This window comes from Homalodisca vitripennis, unplaced genomic scaffold, assembly GCF_021130785.1.
Source record: "Homalodisca vitripennis isolate AUS2020 unplaced genomic scaffold, UT_GWSS_2.1 ScUCBcl_5893;HRSCAF=12845, whole genome shotgun sequence".
Lineage (NCBI taxonomy): Eukaryota > Metazoa > Arthropoda > Insecta > Hemiptera > Cicadellidae > Homalodisca > Homalodisca vitripennis.
Genome location: NW_025782028.1, coordinates 62704 through 84789, shown reverse-complemented (window position 1 = coordinate 84789; position 22086 = coordinate 62704). Strand labels below are relative to the sequence as shown.

General features: G+C 31.7%; 1 protein-coding gene across 1 annotated transcript; it reads left to right on the top strand.

Moving 5' to 3' along the window:
• Positions 1-2340: 2340 nt before the first annotated feature.
• LOC124373573 (1-acylglycerol-3-phosphate O-acyltransferase ABHD5-like) lies at positions 2341-21862 on the top strand. The gene is given in 10 exon segments (XM_046831936.1): positions 2341-2496; positions 4858-4937; positions 8974-9180; positions 11642-11700; positions 11702-11817; positions 14216-14373; positions 16550-16595; positions 16597-16668; positions 16865-17054; positions 18276-21862. Coding segments are annotated over 10 exon segments (1221 nt in total). The 5' UTR covers positions 2341-2455; the 3' UTR covers positions 18528-21862.
• Positions 21863-22086: the final 224 nt, after the last annotated feature.

Genomic DNA, 22086 nt, shown 5'->3' with positions numbered 1-22086 from the left:
CCTCTAATATTTAATCTTATTATTATATAATTATAAGCTTTTACCATTTATTGTACATTATACAAAATTAATTAGTATAACGTTCCATAATTCGTATTATCGTGTATGGTTATGATCTCCTCATACTTATGTTATTTTTTATTTTATAAAATGTTATCAGTATATTAGAAATACGACGGTACGATAATAAACAATTATTATTTTTAATGTTTATTTTTCATTGCTTTGATTAAGTATATAATATTGTAATGAAATATGTACGTCTGATAATTATGAAAGATGTAATCTGTTATTTTTATAGGGAGACTGAAATATATAGTGTTCAGAAAAGGGTGTCACAAACTTTTGAGGCTGATAGAAATCACGATTTCAAACAAAATTGTCTTGAAAACAATGGTCGAGAAATGTTTGTTTAGCCGCTAGCAGCCATTTTGTATTTTTATAAAATAAATTATCTCCAGCTACAGATACCAAAATTTGCACATAGGTTATAACAAAAATAAGAGGAAAACTCAAATTTCGCAACAGCTGGTACTTCTCAACTGGCATTCATGTTTGTTGCTACCGACTGTTGCAAGAAAAGTGGCTGTGGTCGTTTTATTGCGTTAACGTTTTTTCGTTAAAAACAGACCCATTGGAATAAAAAATTGTAAACGTATTTAGTACATTATATTTTGTACAATATATACTCATACTACTCTGTTTTTGTTATTTTTGTCTGTTAGATTTTCCAAAAGGAACCATTTTGTTAATATTAAAGCAAATACATATTTTTGAGTATTCCTTAATTTTTGTAATAACCTATGTGTTTGGTAAATGTATTTTTTACTAGTTCTGGAGATAAAAATTTATTTTATAAAAATACAAAATGGGGACTAGCGGCCAATCAAACACATTTCTTCACCTATGTTTATCTGACTTTTTTTTGTTTTAAATCATAAATACTATAAGCCACAGCAGTATGTGACACCCATTTGTGAACATTCTGTATATTGTGATAAAACCATATAACAAAGGCGATACAATTGAACCATCAAGATATCGACCCATTTACTATCTTACCTGCTTTCTCATAAGTATTTAAAATTATACTAAGCAACCACTTTAATATCCATTACGCGAATATTCCCCCACCCTATTCGGTTTTAAAGAAAACTTAAGTTTATTTTAGTTGTTAATAAGGTTATTGATTGTGTTTCAAGTGCCTTGGATGGCTTACAGAGGGCGGTTGGTGTGATCTGTAACTTGTCACGGGGTTGGATTGTTTTTAAGCATGACATTTTTGGGCAAAGGTGGTAACATTTCGTATCAAAAGCATCAAATTAAATTGTTTTGAAGGATTATTTAAAATTTGCGTAGGAAAAAATATGATTAATTCTCTTTGGTATACAGTAAAAACATAGTTAAATCCATTAAACAAACTCTCTATAAATGGCTTTTCAATAAATGTTTAGAAACTTAATTAGTTGAATTTCCTTCCAGTCAAAATCACATATGGGTAATCAAAATTCTGTAAATTCCACTTCTTAAAATAAACAATCTCTAACAGCCAAACACTTTACTAAATACTTAACAGTACTTTATTTTTATTCCATACTGTAAGAAACATGAGTAACTTGGAGACTCATAAAATTTGCTTATCATGCCTATTTTAGCCTGTGATGAGCTATTTGTTTAGGGAAGCTTCAGTCAATGTAAATAATTTTCAAAGAAAAACATTGCGCATATTAACAAATATTAATAGAAAGAGAACCCCAATAAGTTTATAGACATTAAGCTCGTCAGCTGGCTATTTCGTTCTTTTTATATATCGTGTGAAAGACTAGTGGCAGTCCGAAATAACAATTGAATATTTATAATTATTTCACAATTCAATATACAGTCTACTTTGTTATAAGAAGTAATTTGTTATATAATAATAGACAATAATAGACACAGTAAAAAGAAGTGCCTGGTGAGGTTTTTTTAACTTCTCTTAGCAAAACGTTGTGGTCAACATGATCACAGCTGTGAACAGGCTATATAAACAAATTGTATTAAAATGAACATATGGAAACTGTAAAAACATCTGATTGTAGTGTCAAAGCAAATACTGATACACCTATTAGGTAACTTGGCCCGTGTCATGCCTTACTAACACTAACCTAAGAGATGACTGTCTGGCATTTGTGTGTTGTATCAAAGTTTGAGTTCAAGGTCTGAGCTCTGCTGAATTGTGAATGACTTGTAATTTATTCATGGTTATTTTTGCGGTCTAGTATAGATGATGTTTATTGAAGTAGTGATCATTCCAAGGCTGTACTCAAGTGTCTTCTATTATATAGAAAGGAGGTTTTGATTTGTCAAGGTACCAGTAAATCTAAAGTTGTTATATTTTGAGGAGTTTTTGTCACATATTATAACTGGGAATAGTATATTTGGTAGATCTAGGCCCTTACCTACTTAATTGGATACAATGAGTGGTGATGAGGGTGAATTTATTGTTCAGAAGCAAAGGTTTGTAAAATTAAAGATATGAATTTTTTGTAACTAGGAATTAAGTTTGTATTTATTTTGAGTAACTGTTTTAATACTTAGTTTTTTATAGTAATAGGCTACATGGGGTATTTATTGGGGGTTTGGGACATCGCCAATAATGACAAAATGTTTAAGATAGTTTCAAACAATGAAAATTGTCATTAAGCACCAATTTTCCATGTAAATGTAGAAAAATTTAGGTATCGATGACTATATTCTTCGATATAAAAAAAGCGGGTCCGCTTATCTTACCCTATCCATGTTACCTAAAACAGTACAAAACTACTTTTAACAATATCTTAAAATAATGTAATTTCATTTTCAGAAAGAATTTTTATTTGGTTGAATGAAAACCATACATTGCACAACAATAAAATTATACAAGTGTTTTAATATTAGATTAGGCTTATAACTCAGTTAGTCCATTAATCTAAAGGACCGGGAAGATTGTTTGTGGTTTGGGGAGGATAACAGACTAAAGAGGGGTCATTGTTTCTGGTTTGGGGAGGATAACAGACTAAAGAGGGGTCACAGGTATAAGATGAAGGGATTCTTGCATCAGAAATTTTACAGAAATTATCTCTTTTGTCATGCCAGTGAGTAATGATTTTCTACATGTTCTATGTAAAAGTCAGTGACTTGAGTGCACTTTAAAGTATATTATGTATTATTCTATCAAAATTGACAGAAAAGATTTTGTGTTGTTTTACTTTTTACATAATGTGAATTTAAATTGTTTGCACATTTCTACAGTTGCAGCCATTGCCATGTTACTAACAAGAATATGGTTGGATGGGTTTTTAATATTTTTAGCTATCAAGCATTAGTGATGAGCCTTTTCGAATTTTTTATTTTACTGATCGGTACTATCTCAAGGAATGTTTTTCATTTTCATCAGCAGCACCTTTGGTGGTAACTGGAGGTGTCACTGTTGGTACGTTCAACTACAAGTGCTTTATACGAGATCCAAAAAATTCTGCCTTTCCAAAATTCAATTGTTTCCTGTTGTTTTTTATAACTTAATTTTTAAACATTTTCTTTTGATAAAACAAAGATATATTGTGAAATGTCTTTAACTACACATTTACTATAGATTATGCAATAAAGCTTTGGTGCTAATGACTTTCTATATCATCAGGAATATTGGGTATATTAGGAATATTTGGTATTATCAGATGGCCACTATTTTTCTTACTTAAAAAAAAACTACATCATTAGAAAGAAAAATTTGACATATTGTGAACATTCATGTCATTATGACGATTGATTCTTGTTTCCTACCTTCCAAAAGGAAGCGATGTCAGCAGGGAGGAGGCAACTCTGTCCCTATGTACTATTTCTTATCACACAATATAAGTAGGTTTGTATTATATTTTCATAAATATATTACTAGTAGTACCCAAGTTTAACCTTTACGAGCATCTCGTGAGATTTTTTGGCCGGAAGTGCAGGATGGTCTGGCAGACACTGAAGCCTGTACTGATGGCCTGAGGCAATTCTGATAGATACTTTCTCGACCTCATATCACATCGAGATCGTTCAACTTTTCAACATCATATTTCATGTTTTTGTTGCTTTTTCTTTTCTTGTGTTTTCGTAGAATAGAAACATCTGACTATGAATTATCAATTTATTAAAATGATGGTTAATACATAGCTATCAATTTATAAATTTGATTATTGGAATATTCTGTTGATTGTTTAAGGGTACCTCTTACTGAAGTCTACCCAACTTAGATGTGTATAAACAATATCAGTTATGTCCCAAAAATCCCTTTTGAGCGACATAAAAAATTTCCCTGAGCCTGGCTGTAGAATTGCATCATTGTCACATGAACAACTATTAAACAACAGAGTACTTAAACAACATAGTACTATATTGTGAGTCTTTAAGGTTAAGAACTTAAGCATCTGAGATCGCTAATCAGCAGTGAGATTGTATAGGTGGGATTGTTTAATAAAAACAATTAAAAACCATAATTAGTGTTTTTTTTTTATTAAGTGCATGTTCTAGAGATAGTGAATTTGACACACAACATGATTGTTGTGTTTCCTGACTTTTTAATTTTAACATAGATTTTAATTTTGTGTTAGGTTAGTTATTCACCTGAGAAAGAGATCAAATTGCAGATCTCGAATCTTATTGTTACCGATTATTTGTTTTGTCATAGTTTTTCTTGTCTAAATTTCTATTATACTTGGTATATTCTGACTTACTTTCATCACTCTCCATTTAAAAAACTAAAATGGACAATGACTGTATTATTTTAAACTATTGTTAGAGAGTTTTTGTGTTTAATTGTTACATGATTTCCTTAATTGCATTTATTCTTTGTTCCAGTTTCTTAAGCTGGTGTTGGAGCTGGTGGTGCCCGATGTCTGCAACTGTACTTCGAGCTGCTGAGAAAAAATTACTTTCTTGTAAGCATAAATAAGTTCTTAACTCTACTTTTTAAAGTGTCTAAAACTTATGCAGTTAGGACATTTAGTTTAAACAGTACAATCAGTCCATATAAAAATATATGAAAATCTCATTTCTCGTACCATATTAAATGTTGAAGTTATGATATGTTGACCCTAAACTTTAATTTAGAACATGAAAAGTATATGCTTAATTTTTTTAATTATCTTTTAATAGAGTTATACAATTAAAAATTATGTATGGGGTGATACATATATATATATATACAGGGTGATTCATGAAGTTCTCCCCCCACTTCTACAGCACATTGTACTAGTAAAAATAATGAAAAAATGTTATATAAACATAGGTCCGAAAACGCTTCGTTAGCGAGTTACAGCTAGCGAAAGATTTCGCCTGAATTCCTGGGTAAAGAGTAAAATAAAGCCATACTGAACTTTTGGAAAGGTTAATTAAGTAAGAAATATCGTGGATTCTTATGTATTTTTACCTGATAAAGCTAATAAAATAGGTTTCAGAACTGTACCTGTAGTAGTATTTGAGGGATTCAGGGTTAAATGCAAAAAAAAAAATGGGGCACGAAACAATGTTTTTTTAAGTTTGATGTACAATAACTTTGTTAAATTGGTTATAAATACATAAAATCAACAAATTTTTAATTGTAGAGAATTTAATTCTGAGAAAATTGATATAAACAAAGTCTAAAATAAAACAGAAATAATTACCAAAAAATCGATTTTATTCAGTATAATACATTACTAGTTTTAAGCAAAATTAATCAGGTTGGGCCAACAGTACGCACCTTTTTTATAATAGATGTTCGAAAATGAGGCCATCATTATCAATACATTTTGCAGCACGTTTGTGTATTGCTTTTGTTGCGTTTCTTAATTTTTCAGGACTTCCCTGTATCTGCACAGCCGAATCCAAAATACGGGCAATTAATTCATCACGAGAACTCACTTTTGTCTTGTATACAATGTCTTTCATCCATCCCCAGATGCAATAATCCAATGGAGATAGATCTGGTGATCTTGGTGGCCAAAGGTGAGGCCCTCCACGACCAATCCAGTGTCCAGGAAATTGATGATTTAAGTAAGCAGAAACGGCACGTGAAAAAGTGGGGAGGTGCTCCGTCATGCTGGAAGTACAAATTTTGTCTGAGATGTAAAGGAACATTCTCTAACAGCTGCGGCAACTCCTCTTGAAGGAAATGCAAATAGAACTCAGCATTTAGGCGTCCAGGTAATATTAAAGTTCCAATCAGCCGATTGTGCAAAAGGCCACACCAGACATTGACGCTAAATCGGTGTTGAAAGTTCTGTTCCACTACCTCATGTGGATTTTTCTTCTGCCCACGAGTGTTCATTGTGCAAGTTATTCACACCATCCCGAGTGAATTGTGCCTCATCCGTAAACATAATACGCTTGTAAAGTTGATTATTAATATTCAAAAAGTTGCAAAACTCCAAGCGAAGCGGACCATCCCCTAGCTGTAGATGTTGAACCTTTTGTTTATGAAACGGATAAAATTTGTTTCGATTAAGTGGACCTCCACCACCGTTGACTGCAAAACTCCTATCCGCCTAGAAATACGTCGTGTACTTACACCTGGACTGCGATGAACAGCATTAATAACAATATCATCATCAAGTTGGACAGCTCGTTCATAATTGGTTCTAGTACTTGGTAGTGATCCTGTTTCCCGAAGAGTACGAAAAGTTCCTGAAATTGTTTTGGTATCTGGAATCCTCCTATTAGGGTAACGTAGTTCATATTCTTCTACAGCAGCTCTAGCATTACCATTACAGTAAACCAAAAATAAAAAACCATATCAGCGTATTCCTCTGATGTAAATAAAGTAAGGCATTTTTTTTCGCTGAATAAACAATCGAATTATAACTCACAGAAAAATTGCATTTAATAACACGATTCACAGAACCCGATCTCCTGCTGTAGCTTGCAAAACACCACTAATACACAGTTCTAACGTAACAGTTACCTGATACCATTGTTGATCAGCTGTTATTCGTGCGTTACCAACTTAGAAATTAATAAAAACAAAAAACTGCATTTCGATGATTAGTAAACAATAATGGGAAAATGTTTGCTTCATTTATTTTCGAACATTTGATGTAAATTTATATTAAAAAAAAAATACAACGTAATAAAACATGATATTTTTATTTACAAACAAATTTATTTAACAGTTAATCTTGTTTTCTCAATTTATCTCATCATTAAGGAACAAACGTTTTGTTTTTTGTTTTTATTCTAACTAAATACCGTACGGTATTTCTTTACAGCTAGTAATGTATTATACTGAATAAAATCGATTTTGTAGTACTTATTTCTGTTTTATTTTAGACTTTGATTATATCAATTTTCTCAGAATTAAATTCTCTACAATTAATGTTTGTTGATTTTATGTATTTATTACCAATTTAACAAAGTTATTGTACATCAAACTTAAAAAAACATTGTTTCGTGCCCCAATTTTTTGCATTTAACCCTGAATCCCTCAAAAACTACTACAGGTACAATTCTGAAACCTATTTTATTAGCTTTATCAGGTAAAAAAATACATAAGAATCCACGATATTTCTTACTTAATTAACCTTTCCAAAAGTTCAGTATGGCTTTATTTTACTCTTTACCCAGGAATTCAGGCGAAATCTTTCGCTAGCTGTAACTCGCTAACGAAGCGTTTTCGGACCTATGTTTATATAACATTTTTTCATTATTTTTACTAGTAAAATATGCTGTAGAAGTGGGGGGAGAACTTCATGAATCACCCTGTATATATATATATGTATATATGTATAGGGCTGAAAATAAAGTTTCACTATTATATACTATAAATTTTAAATTCATTATTTATTTATTCATATAAATTTTTTTTAATATGAGTAATCTAGAAAAGTAATCAAAAGGGATGTAGCCTACCTTTTTAGAATGTGCACTTAAACAGTTTTTGCACTTAGGTAGCTGCAGACATTTTTGAAACTTCATGTTATATAGTTTTTAGACCGTTTTATAACATTGGACATAAATTTAAGTAAACTATGAAGAATTTAATTGCCTATTGTACCGTTTTGTAATAATTATAGAGAGTTAAACATCTTTTTGTTATAGATATTTGGCGTTAGTGATGTATGGCCCTTGTTTTATTAGACCTGTTGTGTTGTGCTTTTATGCATTGCTCTTAATGGAAAATTCATCATTTTTACTTCTGTTCAACATTTGTATATTTGTGAACGTGAAAACCTTGGTATTGACTGTAACAAAGAAAGCCTTGACATAGTTTCAGACTGTATAAAATAAAGAAATGTCATTCTTTAACTGGTGAATATTGCGCTGATTTTTGTAGATCAAATAAGAACACATTTTTGAATCTTTAGTTTTTTTACAAACACATGATTATGTACTCCTATGGAAGGAGATAAATGTTATCTAGTTAAAAACACTTGGCATGGACAGTAACCAAGATAAAACAATATTATTTATAATGTTACATCGCATATTGTTCACTAGCTGAGACCCAGAAATAAACATGGTAAAATATATAATAGAGTAAGTTGCTGACAAAAATTTGTTTAATTAATATTTAGTATTTCATAATAAATTGACCCTTCCGTCACACGAAATTATGAATTTTACTGATGGTTTGAACATTTTTAAAATATCAGGTACAATGATACAACTTGTGGAGAAGCTAATACTGATATTAAACTGAGTAGAGTCTGATTACACTCCTTGCTAGTTATACACACATCAGGTTATTTTGTCTAATTTATCATGTGTTGTGTATTTTCTCTTCTCTCTCCTGTTGTGAAAAGTTTTCGCTGATTAAAAAATATTAGTGCTTAAGGTGTTTGTTTTCCTGTGGACTGTTGCCAATAATTCATTTAGATTAAGTTTTTTTGTTTCGCTTTCATTTTGTTTTAAATTCTTAACCTAAAACTTATCTGTATTTAAATACTTTGTGATATTGATAAAATTTATTACAGTAATTTGATTTTTATTGTTTTGTAGATTTAAAAACTCCATACAAAGGTAGGTACGTTGACATCGGGTCTGTTGTGGGCACGTCAGATAAAATATGGACGATTGCACTGAACACAGAATCACAGAAGATGCCTCTCGTTCTGCTCCATGGGCTGGGAGCTGGTGTAGGGCTCTGGTGCCTTAACCTTGACGCATTTGCTTCCCAAAGACCAGTTTACGCCATTGATGTTCTTGGTAAGTTTAAATAATTTTTTATTTGGATAATTTAAATTAATTAGCGTGTTAACTGCGGCAGACATCCTAGTGCATCACATATAGTTCCCATGGAATTAGAATCACTCATTACAAACATGCAGTGAATGTGTCAAAAGTTATGTATGCAAATGATATAATACTACAGTTATGTTATTAACTCCATTTACAGGGGTTTATATATATATATATATAAATGTAATAAAAAGGGTTTTAGTTACTTTCCTTACATTAATACTACAGTTGTTTAAATCAAGAGTGATGTAATGTATGTTTTACTATTAATTGATGGGTGTAATACCTGAAACTGCTGGTATTAATTTCTAAATGCAACACAAATAGATGGTTATTTTTTTTTTAATTGTCTGACAACAGGTTTGAATGCAACTTAATTTCGAATTGCCCAAAAGAACGTTTACACTGTATCAGTCACTCTATGGTTGTAGAAACACTTGAGGCTCTGATCAGTCACTCTATGGTTGTAGAAACACTTGAGGCTCTGATGGTGATATATGTTTGAAGAAATTCTAATTTGAAGAATGATTGTTTGTGTTATTTTAAAACTTTGTATTAGTGTGATAACTCTACAGGCCATATTGATAACAATTTCCTTTAAATTTAACAGAACCTTTCATTTCGAATTATTTTAGATGAGTTTGTTAAAATGTGAAATCCTATTAAGGAAAAGGAGTTTTTTAAGATTTTTATTTCCAAAGCTGCTCTTTCAGGGAACTGTTTAAAACAAAACATTTTTTCTAGTTTTATTAAATAAAGGAAAAAGTAAAAAAATTGTCTTTACGCCCTTTTTTATCTTTTGATCTTTAATAATCCTCAACAGAATTTAAGTAATTTTATCAATGAGTGAAAAAAGTTGTATCATTTTATGTTATGGATTTGTGAAAATTAGTTAAATTTAAAACAAAAGCAGCAAAAAAAATAGGTACAAATTAATTTTAATAGAGTATGCTCCAAGTTCCATAACACAACAAAATGTGAGTCAATTATGGATTTATGGAAGACATTAAAGACATTGTATTTATCCTTCAGCACGTTACATACATTGCAATGGATATTGTCATGTTATTTAAAACAGTCATTCTCAAAGGTTTTACCTATATAAATGTTTTTTAAATACAAGTACTTACTATCCAGATTAAATGTTGTAACAACTTCATAGACTACAACTTTATATCACATCTTTAATACATCTATATATATATAAAAATGAATGTTTTGTGTGTTTGTCCTTTATAGACTCAGAAACTATTTGACCGAACATTATGAAAATTTGTATGTATATATATTTTTCCACGTAGAAGGTTTATATGCTATGCCCATTGATGTAACTCACCACCAGGAGGCGCTGCAAAAATATATGTTATCAAAGCGCCTGCATATTGTTAACTACAATTACGAGATAGTTGTGTATAATAACCACACACTATGTGAAGGCGCTAGGTTTTTATGGATATTTGTCTTTCAAATGAATTTCTGTTTGGCTTTATAGCTTGAATGTTATACCACTTTATTATTAAGTACATGTACGTGTACATTGGCTATAAACATACACTTTTGGCAGATTTTCTTGATAGTGTCAATAAAGGTAAACTCTACATCGGCGTTGACAATATAATTCACTTGAACCAGAAGTGCTCATACACGAGAAAAGCTTACAAAAAGCGTGCGAAGCCGCGGGGAACAGCTAGTTTATAATATTTATCAAATTTATAGAATGGATTTCTAGATAGCCAGTCATATAACACTATTGTTAATGTTTTCTCTGTTAGATTTTGCCCGGAAGCAGGTAAATTGTTTAAACCTAGATACTTATGGTAATTCATGGTTCTTGTTCTACACCGTGGCAATTCAAGCTTATTACCATTACTAGTATCATAGTAATGTGTTTCTTAAAAGACATTTGTTAAAATCTTTCTTAACTAAAATTAAAACATCAAATATATAGAAATTTATAATTGTTAAAATACTCGTTTTTACAAAAAGAGGTTTGCATTAGGCTTAGAGCCAGTTAATATTCTTACTGCTATTTTTCTGCAGGATTAAAAATCTTCTCTATGCCTACACCTTTTCCCCCATACCACCAAAAAACTGTACCTTTGTGATACTTTAAAAAAATGAGTAATATGCCATTTGCACATAACTCCTTTAAAATGCTTGTAAAAATATTACTCCAGACAGGTTTTTAAGAACACTATCAATGTGACATGTCCATGAAAGATTAGAATCAATATTTTTTTCTATTCTTGAGGTTTTGTTTTAAAGTCATCTGGTTGGGATGTAAAATTGGGGAGGAAGTTGTTGATTTATCTTGAAAGTAGTGTAAATATGTAGTGATTTGAAAGCCACTATCTATGTAGTATGAACTCATAAGAAAACTGTATTGCTAAAGATCACCTTCACTGCTAATAAAACTCTTGATACTTAGGATTTGGCAGAAGTTCACGACCAGATTTCAGCAAAGATGCAGATGAAGTGGAGAAACAAACTGGTCCAGTCTGTTGAGGAGTGGCGAAAGGAGATGAAACTACCTAAGATGATCCTCTTAGGACACAGCATGGGTGGTTTTCTGGCAGGGACTTACGCTTTAAATTACCCTGAGAGGTACAAGTGATTTTTTACTAATCCTTTGTTGATTACATTTATTCATCAGTAAATTGGCTAGCTGTCTGGTACAATGCACGTTACAGTGAGAATAAACTGAAATAAGATGAAAATAACGATTACTAAAGTTGGGTGTAGACGTTGTGAAACATTTTATACAATGGTATTTATAGAGTTGAGGCTCTAAATGTTATCAAAGATCAAAAGAAGTATTGCATCACATTCAATCTTTCAATGAATACAAAGAAAAATTCGTTCTTTGTTACTAAGAGATAACTCAAGAAAGATTTTAAGGTTAAATAAATATGTTTGAGTGCTTTATAGTTCTTTATAGTTTATAAAAGTTAATTAAGTAGTACATTAACACATGAAAAAATAATTTGATATTCTACTATGTTGACTAATTTCTTTTTTCTAATAGGTATTTAAATATGGTATAGTAGGATGAATTGTATTCATTAGTAACAAGAACTCGTTAACAACAGAGGAAAAGCTAAAATAAGGTTCACATTTGTGTCAGAGTCGTGTCATAAGTAGAAACCAAACAATTAATTGTACTACTGAGTGCTGAGCATTGTGAGGTAATTTTCAAATTTAATTTTTGTTCCATATTATGTGCTTTGTAAAAAATCAGTATATTTTAGATGAGCTTAAAACTTTTTGACATTGGTCAATTTGAAATTAGTTAATCTTTTGTCCTGTGAACTTGTTAAAGTTATTCCGAATTTTATTTGCTGAATTTATTGGCTGTTTTAAAGGAAGTAAAAATTTATATTTTAATTGTATATTATGTTGTAAAATTGGTTATTTAAAAATTATAAATCTATAAATCTTATTGATAATTGTGATTTAAAAATTAAACAAAATAGAACGTAAATTAAAAGAAGAAAAGACGAATGCGTGCAATAATAAATGTAAGCCGTGCAATGATATTAGTTAGGACAACTCCTGCATTAGTGTGGTGGCCAAAAGTAGAAACAAATACAGCTGCCAAAAGAGTCTTCAAAGGCTAGCTTGTCCAAGCATCACAGGAGCAATGAGCTCCTGTCCAACCGTTGCACTAGAAGCGGTCCTGGGATACACTGATGATGAGGTCAGCCACTCTAAGAAGAAATACTCCTTAGAAAAAACCATATACAGTCTCTGTTGAAGAAAGGGGGAAAGGTATTAAAAAGGAGACCTACACTACAAAGGAGTCCAGAAATTTTACACAGATGGTTTCATGTCTTGACTCCTAGGGAGGGATCCAGAATATACGGACCAGGAGTTAACCTAACAGTGCCCCTGGGAAAACATGCCACAGTCTTCCAAGCGGAAGTCATGGCAATGCACCAGAAGACTCATACAAATGAAGGCAAAATATTTAATACTTTCTGAAAGCCAGGCAGCACTGAAGGCACTTGATACCTGTTTGTTTGATTTGAAAGCAGTCTGGGAATGCAAGAATGCTCTGGTAGAACTGGCTAAGAAAAAAGAGTTACACCTGGTTGGGTGTCGGGCCATGAGGGCATTCATGTTAATGAAAAAGCAGATACCCTTGCCAAAAAGGGGAGCGGAGTTCTTTTTGGCGGGGCCAGAGCCAGGTTGCGCGGAATAGCTTTTTCTTACAGCAAAGCTCTTGTTACAGAGTGGGGAAAGAGGATAAGATACTTTAATATTGGAGTAGAACCTCAGGATCAAGACAATCAAAAATGCTTATCTTTCTATCTCTCCCTATGTTAAAGGATGGGCATCTCTCCTTTATCAGAGTAGGGGGAATATAAGAATGATATTAGGGATGCTGACAGAACATGACCGCCTCAGAAAAACACCTTATGAAGGGAGGTCATAGTGACTCTGCGGAAAAGCGGAGGAATCAGCGGAGCACTTATGGCTAAACTTTCCTGCCATACCTACAATTCGGAAGAGATTCCTAGCGGCATAGCCTCAAGGACATCAGAGAACAGGAGTCCTAAAAATCTGATCAGCTTCTGTTAAAGTCTCAGATTCTGAGGACACAAATATAAGTAAGGGAGACGCCAAGGTCCTTTTTAGGACTAAGTACGGGGACAATCGTCTCTTTCCCCTCGGAAAAAAATTTTATTTATATCTTGTACTGCGTATTTTTAAGTGTGTGATAAAGCCATTTGTCATCACGGCGACAGACCTCTAATATTGAAGGAATAATAAGCCTTACAACATACCATTTTGGAATAAAATTGGATTGTTCTACAGTAGTGTATAATACCTGATTTTTAAGTAATAACCTATGATTATGTGGCTATTCAAAATAAATTATTTACTGTGGCAAGGCCACAAAAACCTGTATTTGTTGCACCACACTTTGAATGGGAATGTCGAAATCTTGCATGCTTTATTTAGGAATATATTTTTATTTTAAATAATTCAATTGTTTCAGAGTGAAACACCTGATCCTTGCTGACCCATGGGGTATGCCACCCAAGCCTGGAACTGATCAGCCCAGGAAGTCTAAGCTGCCGTGGTGGGCCAGAGCACTACTTGTCACCATGCAGCCCTTCAACCCATTGTGGGCCGTCAGAGTTGCTGGACCTTTCGGTTAGTTACTGTGTCTTAATGTTGATTAATCCTAATCACACGAAGAATATAAAACTGAATTTGGTTAAACATCAGGGTTTAATTTACTAAAAATTGTCGAATAATCAACATAGTCGACTTAAGTCAATTGAAATTATTTCATAAAAGTTTATGAATAAAATGTTTATTATTTTCTTGAAACCTAACTTTTTTTATTTTCTAAGAAACCACTTTCTATCATAGTATCGGTATTAATTAAAACAATACTTGCTTAAACGGATTTAATTTTGTTTTTACAGTAAAATTTGGTATGTATGTACTTACCAAATTACCCTTGTTAACCCTTTTATTGCTAAAGTCACAGTGCGGAAATTTTTGCTTACACGCAAAAGAAAATTAAAACATTTTCAAATACAAATGTCACATTTTTTACAAAAAACTAGTTATGTAATCCTTTATTTTTTGGAACCTTGTAAAGCATAGTCCAGCATGACATTCAGCAGTACAATTAATGGCATTTATGTTATATTTGTTGAGTTTTTTTTTACAAGTGACACACTGTGCATTTGTCTGTTTTTATGTGGATGGTATAAGAGATGGAAAATGACAATGTGTCTGGCACATCATCTCCATCCTTTTTTACCTGTGATTCTAAACTTATTAGGAATACATGAAATTACAGTAATAATACAAATAAAAGAAAATACCTGTATCATTCCATAAACATTTGTGGAAATATATAGTAAAATCAGTTACATAACTCTTATCTCACAAGTCTTTCATAATAGAATTAAACTTTGTTTTTTTTTATTAGTTCAAAAATAAATAACTTGGGAACAGCACCTGTCGACAAGGGCATAGCATGAAGTTCTATTAGTACACATTGATGCTGCTTGATGACAGGAGCTTCTTAGTTACACAAAGTTTACTCGAAAATCTGAATTCATTTTTTATTTATATTTATTTATGTATGTATGGGTATAAAACTTTGAAAAAATAATAAACAGACATATAAGGGACGAAACCTTACTGGTACACCCTGTCAGTCTATATCAATACGCATACAAGGGAGGTAAGTCAACTACTACCACTCTCCACAGCTTGGTGGAAGTGGTGGAGGATAACTTGAAAGAAATTGAAGCCCTAGTCGGCGTCTTTATGGTTATTGAGCCCTAGTCGGTGTCTTTATGGATATTGAGCCCTAGTCGGTGTCTTTATGGATATTGAGCCCTAGTCGGCGTCTTTATGGATATTGAAGAAGGTTTTTAAACCGAATACCATATCCATATCCTTTAACATGGAGGCAGCTCTGGAACGGTTTGGAGTTCCCCCAGATGTCAAGTGGATAGTACTCCTCCTAAGAAGTAGACAAGTAACAGCAAAGTTTGGGGATGAATTGGCCACAATCACAGCCTGGAAAGGATACCCCAAGGGAGGGGTTTCTGTCTTCCCTTTTGTGAGCGGTGGTGGCTGACGACCTCATAACAATAACAGAGAAGAATATGTCTAAAATGCTACACTGACGATTTGGTGCTTATGGTCAAGGGGAAAAATTAAGGCACGCTAGAAAACCTCACACAAGAAGCTCTAAACTTTATAAGCAACTAACTTTCAGAAGCTCTAAACTTTATAAGCAACTAACTTTCACAGTTGGCCTACATCACATGCACACAACCACTAAATCACTTTTGCATCATTATTTTGCACTTACTCTGGAGTGAAATAGTATTTGGACCAAAAGCAATAATCTTTCCTTATTACAAAACAATTGTTTTATCAGAACTCGTGAAACAAAATTTAAAAACATAAAACTGGTCTGTAATAAACAGCAGAGCAGATGCGATGTTGCAAACACAGCTCATTTGAGCCATCTGTTTGGTTTCTATAAACAGCTGAATAATAATAAAAAAATGGTCTGTGAAAACGAAAATAAAGAATTCAATGTCCTCTTGGTAACAATAAAGTATTGCTGGAAGTAGTTCAAACTGATGCCGCTAGATCACATATGCTTCATGTGACGTTCATGTGAAACCACTGCGTGACTATCTTGTGACCCACCCCGGAGGGTGGGTGTCGTGAAGGGTTTTTGCTTTAACGCTGAAGGGTTATCTTACCTTTGTTTAATTTCGAATTTTAAGACTATTCATGTCAAACCTTTTTCAAGGGTGCGAATATTATTGTTAATGTGTGATTGCAGGACAGAAGCTGGTGGAGAGGACTCGCCCAGACTTGGTGGCTAAGTTTTTCTGTCGCAGTGGATGGTGATGCAAAAGCCGTGTCTCAGTACATCTTTCAGTGCAATGCACAAAGACCCTCGTAAGTTCTCATAAGGAACACTTATCCATAATGATCTATGAAATCATTCACAACAAATCAAGTGAAATTCAAATGAAATTATACTTTATAATAAATATCCTATATGCTACACTATGATCTAAGTATTTAAATAATATGTCTAAAATTTTCTGATATGATCAAATTTGACTTTAAAAATTTTTCTTTTTTCATTCAGGGGAGAGAGCGCATTTCATGCTCTAAATTCAGGGTTGGGATGGGCCAAGAATCCACTATTAAACAGAATAGAAGAATTCAGTGAAGATCTGCCCATCACCATTGTGTATGGATCACGTTCTTGGATGGACACCACGGCAGGCCAGGCGGTCTTGGAAAGGAGACCTGCATCCAGTTACACCGACATCAAGGTAACAGTCAAGAAATATTTGGTCTAAGACAACAAATTGATTTTATGAGTTATTAAGTTGAATCTAATCTTGGCAAAGGCATGACAAAAAGAGACAGCCGTGTTTGAGCTGCATAGAAATGTGGTAAGGTGCGGAAAAAACAGGTTTAGCATGATTACAGAACACAGTGTGGCGTAAAGTAGTCAGTGAAATAAATAAAGAGTGGTTATTGCTAAACTTTTAACTGTGTAAGTTGTAACTAGATTTGTAGTGAATAAAGTATTGTAACAACTAACGCTTTAGTTATTAGTTACAGCTTATATTTCTCTAGTTGAGTCAGATATTAAATTTGAAGTAAAGTAAGAGTAGTTGGTAATTATTTAGTTTAGTTGTACCTTATACATTGGTTGAGTCATAGATATAAACATACTATTAGTAGATGAATTATTGTTGAAGATTGAAGATAGTAGCACGCTCTCTATAGGATTTACTGACGTGTACTAACGGTAATGGCATTTGAAATTTTATTTAACAGATGTAAACCGTAATTGCGTCTATGACTTGCTAACAGATGAAGATAGACGGGGGGGAAGTGCACGACACCGACAGCAGTGCTGTAGTGGTGTAATTTTAAGACAGCACTTACATTAAAAAGACACCTTGTAAATATAAAATAAAACTAATTGTGTCAAATGACGAAATAATATTTATGCAATTTCATACTTCTATGAAAACCAATAAAACAAATAATTCTATTGAATTATTGTCATTGCCCACAAAATAAACTTGTAATAATCCCTAGAATATGTTTTTTTTTTAACTCACACGGCTCTTATTTCAATATTACTGTGAGATTATGCTACTGAAATAGAACAAAGAATACATCAGATTCTTTATTATTTATAAGATATATTTACAATGCACACGGGCTACAACCTGTACACTGTGTATATTTTTATAACTCTACAATCATGTAGGGGACGGCAGCCAGTAGGCTTCATTTGTGAGTGTGAGACCTGATGTGCAGCAGTTATGAGATGGTAGGACTGGGGAGCTGTGGTGACAGAGGCAGGGTAGAGTGAATCAGAAGATAGCTGAATCAGAACAACAGGAGTCAAGCCTCTGCCTAAAATTTGATTTTCCAGTTGAAAATAGAGAGAATTTACTTGTGTAATTTATTGCTTTTGAAGGAGTCCTGATTTGTAACAGAGTTACGAGTATGTTTTTATTTTCTATGTACAGACAATAATGGGAGCTGGACACCATGTTTATGCAGACAAGAGTGAAGTCTTTAACGACACTATCAACGCAGTATGCCAGTTCGCTGATGAGTGCAGTGACACTGAGGACAATGTTACCAACCCCCCAGAAGAACCCCGCATCAACAAGAAGGCCAAACAGCAATCTAAAAGCAGCCGGGCGAGAATTGCGTCCAATGAACCTCCTTCCTCTGCAGTGGATCGGGTTGACCGGAAGAAAAACATCACTAGCTGAAACATCAGCTTGAAATGTCAAACTATATGTTATGCACAAACTTTTAACACGGAATGCATTATTGTTATTTGTGAATTTCTTGTATTTTCATAGTTGTTACAATTTATAATATAATTGTGATAACGCACATTTTTTGTAAGATAGTAGTAGATATTTATTTCTCGTAATTATTAAGTAATTTTTTTTTGCATGTCTGAATGAAAAATATGTAAAAATTACAATACATGTTAAGGAAGTAGGCAAGATTTGTTTGTAAGTAAAACAAAACATCACATTATGAATTTGTTATTTTGTATACCACAAGTTTATTGTAATAAAAACTAGGGGATGTAACTAAAATTGATTGAAATTTAAAATTAGTTATATGAAGAAATTACCATTGTAGAAATTGCATAAGGAATATACTAATATAGGAGTGTTGTTTTTGAATACTTTTGTTTCAAATTGATGTTTTATGGGAGAGTTTCCGTCTGATATAGAAATCTAAAATATTGATTTTTTCTGTTAAATTTCTTCTGTGTAATAGACATAACCTGTAAATCACCTCATCGAACAATGTTGTGATAGTTGATACAGTAATATTTAGTCTAGGTTGTATGTGAACTGTAAGGTAAGAGTTAAGCAGCAATTTACTAATGAAGAAATCTTTATATTTTGTGATTTGTTTCAATTTTAATGCAAGTTAGTAATAAAGCATTCTGTATCAACTATCACAACATTGTCCAATGAGGTAAAATAAATTGATACGGCCACATTGCAACAATAAAATAGCTATAACATAAAATCATCCAAATGTCTTCAGTATGGATGAATTAAAATCATACTTGTGAAAACATTACTTCAGATGAATGTTTACCTCATAAATAAATATTAGCATGTAATTCCTATGTACCTGTCTGGTATTATTTGGTAGAAGTTTCAGTAATGCAAAAATACGGTGGTAAATTCTCTTTTCATACGTACTTTTATGTAACAGAAAAGTATTCAAAACCCACACTCCTATGTTAGTATATTCCTTATGGTTGAATACAGGTCAAGTCTGTATTATACTATTATATATATATAATTGGATAAGATTATATAATATTGTATTGGCAAACATTTTCAATGTTGTATAATTGTAACAAACAAGATACAAAGTACTCAAGAGTTCAATTGGATAAGACTATAAGTGTTTTTATTATAGTAGGCTGTCACAATAAAATATATATATGAACTTCCTTTACGTGTTATAATTAGAAGTCACACTTTTTTCTTGCCTAATTCCCATTGCTTAAGCTCTTATTTTTAACTGACATTGGAATTAGGTGTTTAAGTGCATGGTATCTTAAGCAATGGGAATTAGGCAAGAAAAGTGTGACTTCTAATTATAACACGTAAAGGAAGCAGGACTTTATAAGACATTTACCATCACTATTTGATACCAAAATATATAAGTAATAACAAATAAATGTAACTCAGCCTATGCCTATTAATTCTTAGGAATTGAGAACTTAAATATAAAAATCAGTAAAACTGCCTTAGAAACTTCCAAGTTGAAGTTATTCTTATTGGTTGAACTACCAGTGGATTTTTGGTATGTATTGTATTTTTTTGTACTGGATGATGGCAAATGTCCAAAAATCCTGTTACCTTCATAATTCCTCCATCATTACAATCAATGAATAGCCAGTTATTATGAATATAATTCATTATTACAGATCAAAGTTATAATGCTGCCCAATCATGCAATTTCATGCGAGGTGCAAGAGCACATCTTTATGGCAAAGATTTCTCTATATCAATAGAAAACACGTTTTATTATTTTATAATGCTTTATTACTAATTTGCATTAAAATTGAAACAAATCACAAAATATAAAGATTTCTTCATTAGTAAATTGCTGCTTAACTCTTACCTTACCATACAATTACAGTTCACATACAACCTAGACTAAATATTACTGTATCACAACATTGTTCAATGAGTTGATTTACAGGTTATGTCTTTTTTAAATTATGTTAATTTTAAATTAATAATCAGTGTAAATAAGTAAGCGGTCATTTATATAAATAGGCATTAAAGCTGAAAGAGTATTTTTACTTAAATTTAACAAATTTGATGAAACTAAGTATTTCTTATTGTGATACCCTACTGTAATAAGAGCACAAAATAAAAATTTCAATAAACATAATCAAACACATCAGTAATGAAAAAAAAAAAAACAGATTTCTAAGAAAAATTGGCTGTTTGGCCATCACATACTATTTAATGTTGAATATCAGAAATTCCAATACACAGAGTCGAAATTAAATCGTCTTATCCAATTGGACTCTTGAGTACTATGTATATGTTTGTTACAATTATACAACATTGAAAATACAATTTGCCAATACAATATTATATGAGACATATTATTTATAATCACCATAGACTGTATATTAATAGTTTAATCAGTGTTTGCTTATTTTGTCTCTGTTAACAACAACTCACGAATTTGCTATGTAACAAATTATGGAAAATCTAACAATTTCAATAAATTATTTAGTTAAAAATTATAAGTTTGAAAACAGTAAAGATTTAAGATGAAATTAAATTTCTACAATTTTTATTTCAGAATGAATTTGGTAAAACTGCCAAATCATAACCAGTTTACAAATTGTAGTTTTCGCAATTCGACTCTGTGTATTGGAATTTCTGATATTCAACATTAAATAGTATGTGTGGCTAATTGATGGCCAAAACAGCCAATTTTTCTTAGAAATCTGTTTTTTTTCATTACTGATGTGTTTGATTATGTTTATTGAAATTTTTATTTTGTCAGATTTTTATTTCTGTGTATTCTAGAGTGATGGGCAATCCACTGTATAAGCTATATATAATTTGTAAATAAATTTTACTATTTACCTTTGTATTAGACTTTGAATCCAAAGAGCACATTATTATTTCAATATTTTATATTTATCAATTTTAATTAATTATTTCAATTACAATATTGTATTTCCTGTTGAGTAACACATTTAACGAGTATTGTGTCTTATGTGCTCATTGGATTCAGTCTAAACTATATTCCTTATGTAAATAAAGAATTTGATTTGATTGATCGATAAATGTTTTGAAGGTAAATAGTAAAATTTAAGTATTTTTAATAGTTGGTAGAATAACTTGAACATGGAAGTCTCTAAGGCCGTTTACCGATTTTTATATTTAAGTTCTCAATTCATAAGAATTAATAGGCATAGTGTGATTTACATTTATTTGTTATGTTTTTAAGTTTTACTGTTCAGTATTTTAAATAATTTTGTCACAGGTTAATCTAGCTGAACATCAGTGAATAAATAATTAATATTCTGTGACCTTTATGTTCCTTTGTTGTCTTTCCTGTTAAATTATTATCTAGTATATGTTTATATATATATATATATATATATATATATATATCTATCAAATATTCACAAAACGAGCTTATTGTGTTATTCCTTATTATGTTTCTGTTTAAAATTTAAATAAAGCTGTTACATTACATGGTTTTTTTATTTACCTAATTTCTGTATTTCATAAGTAGTAGGTTAACTCTATG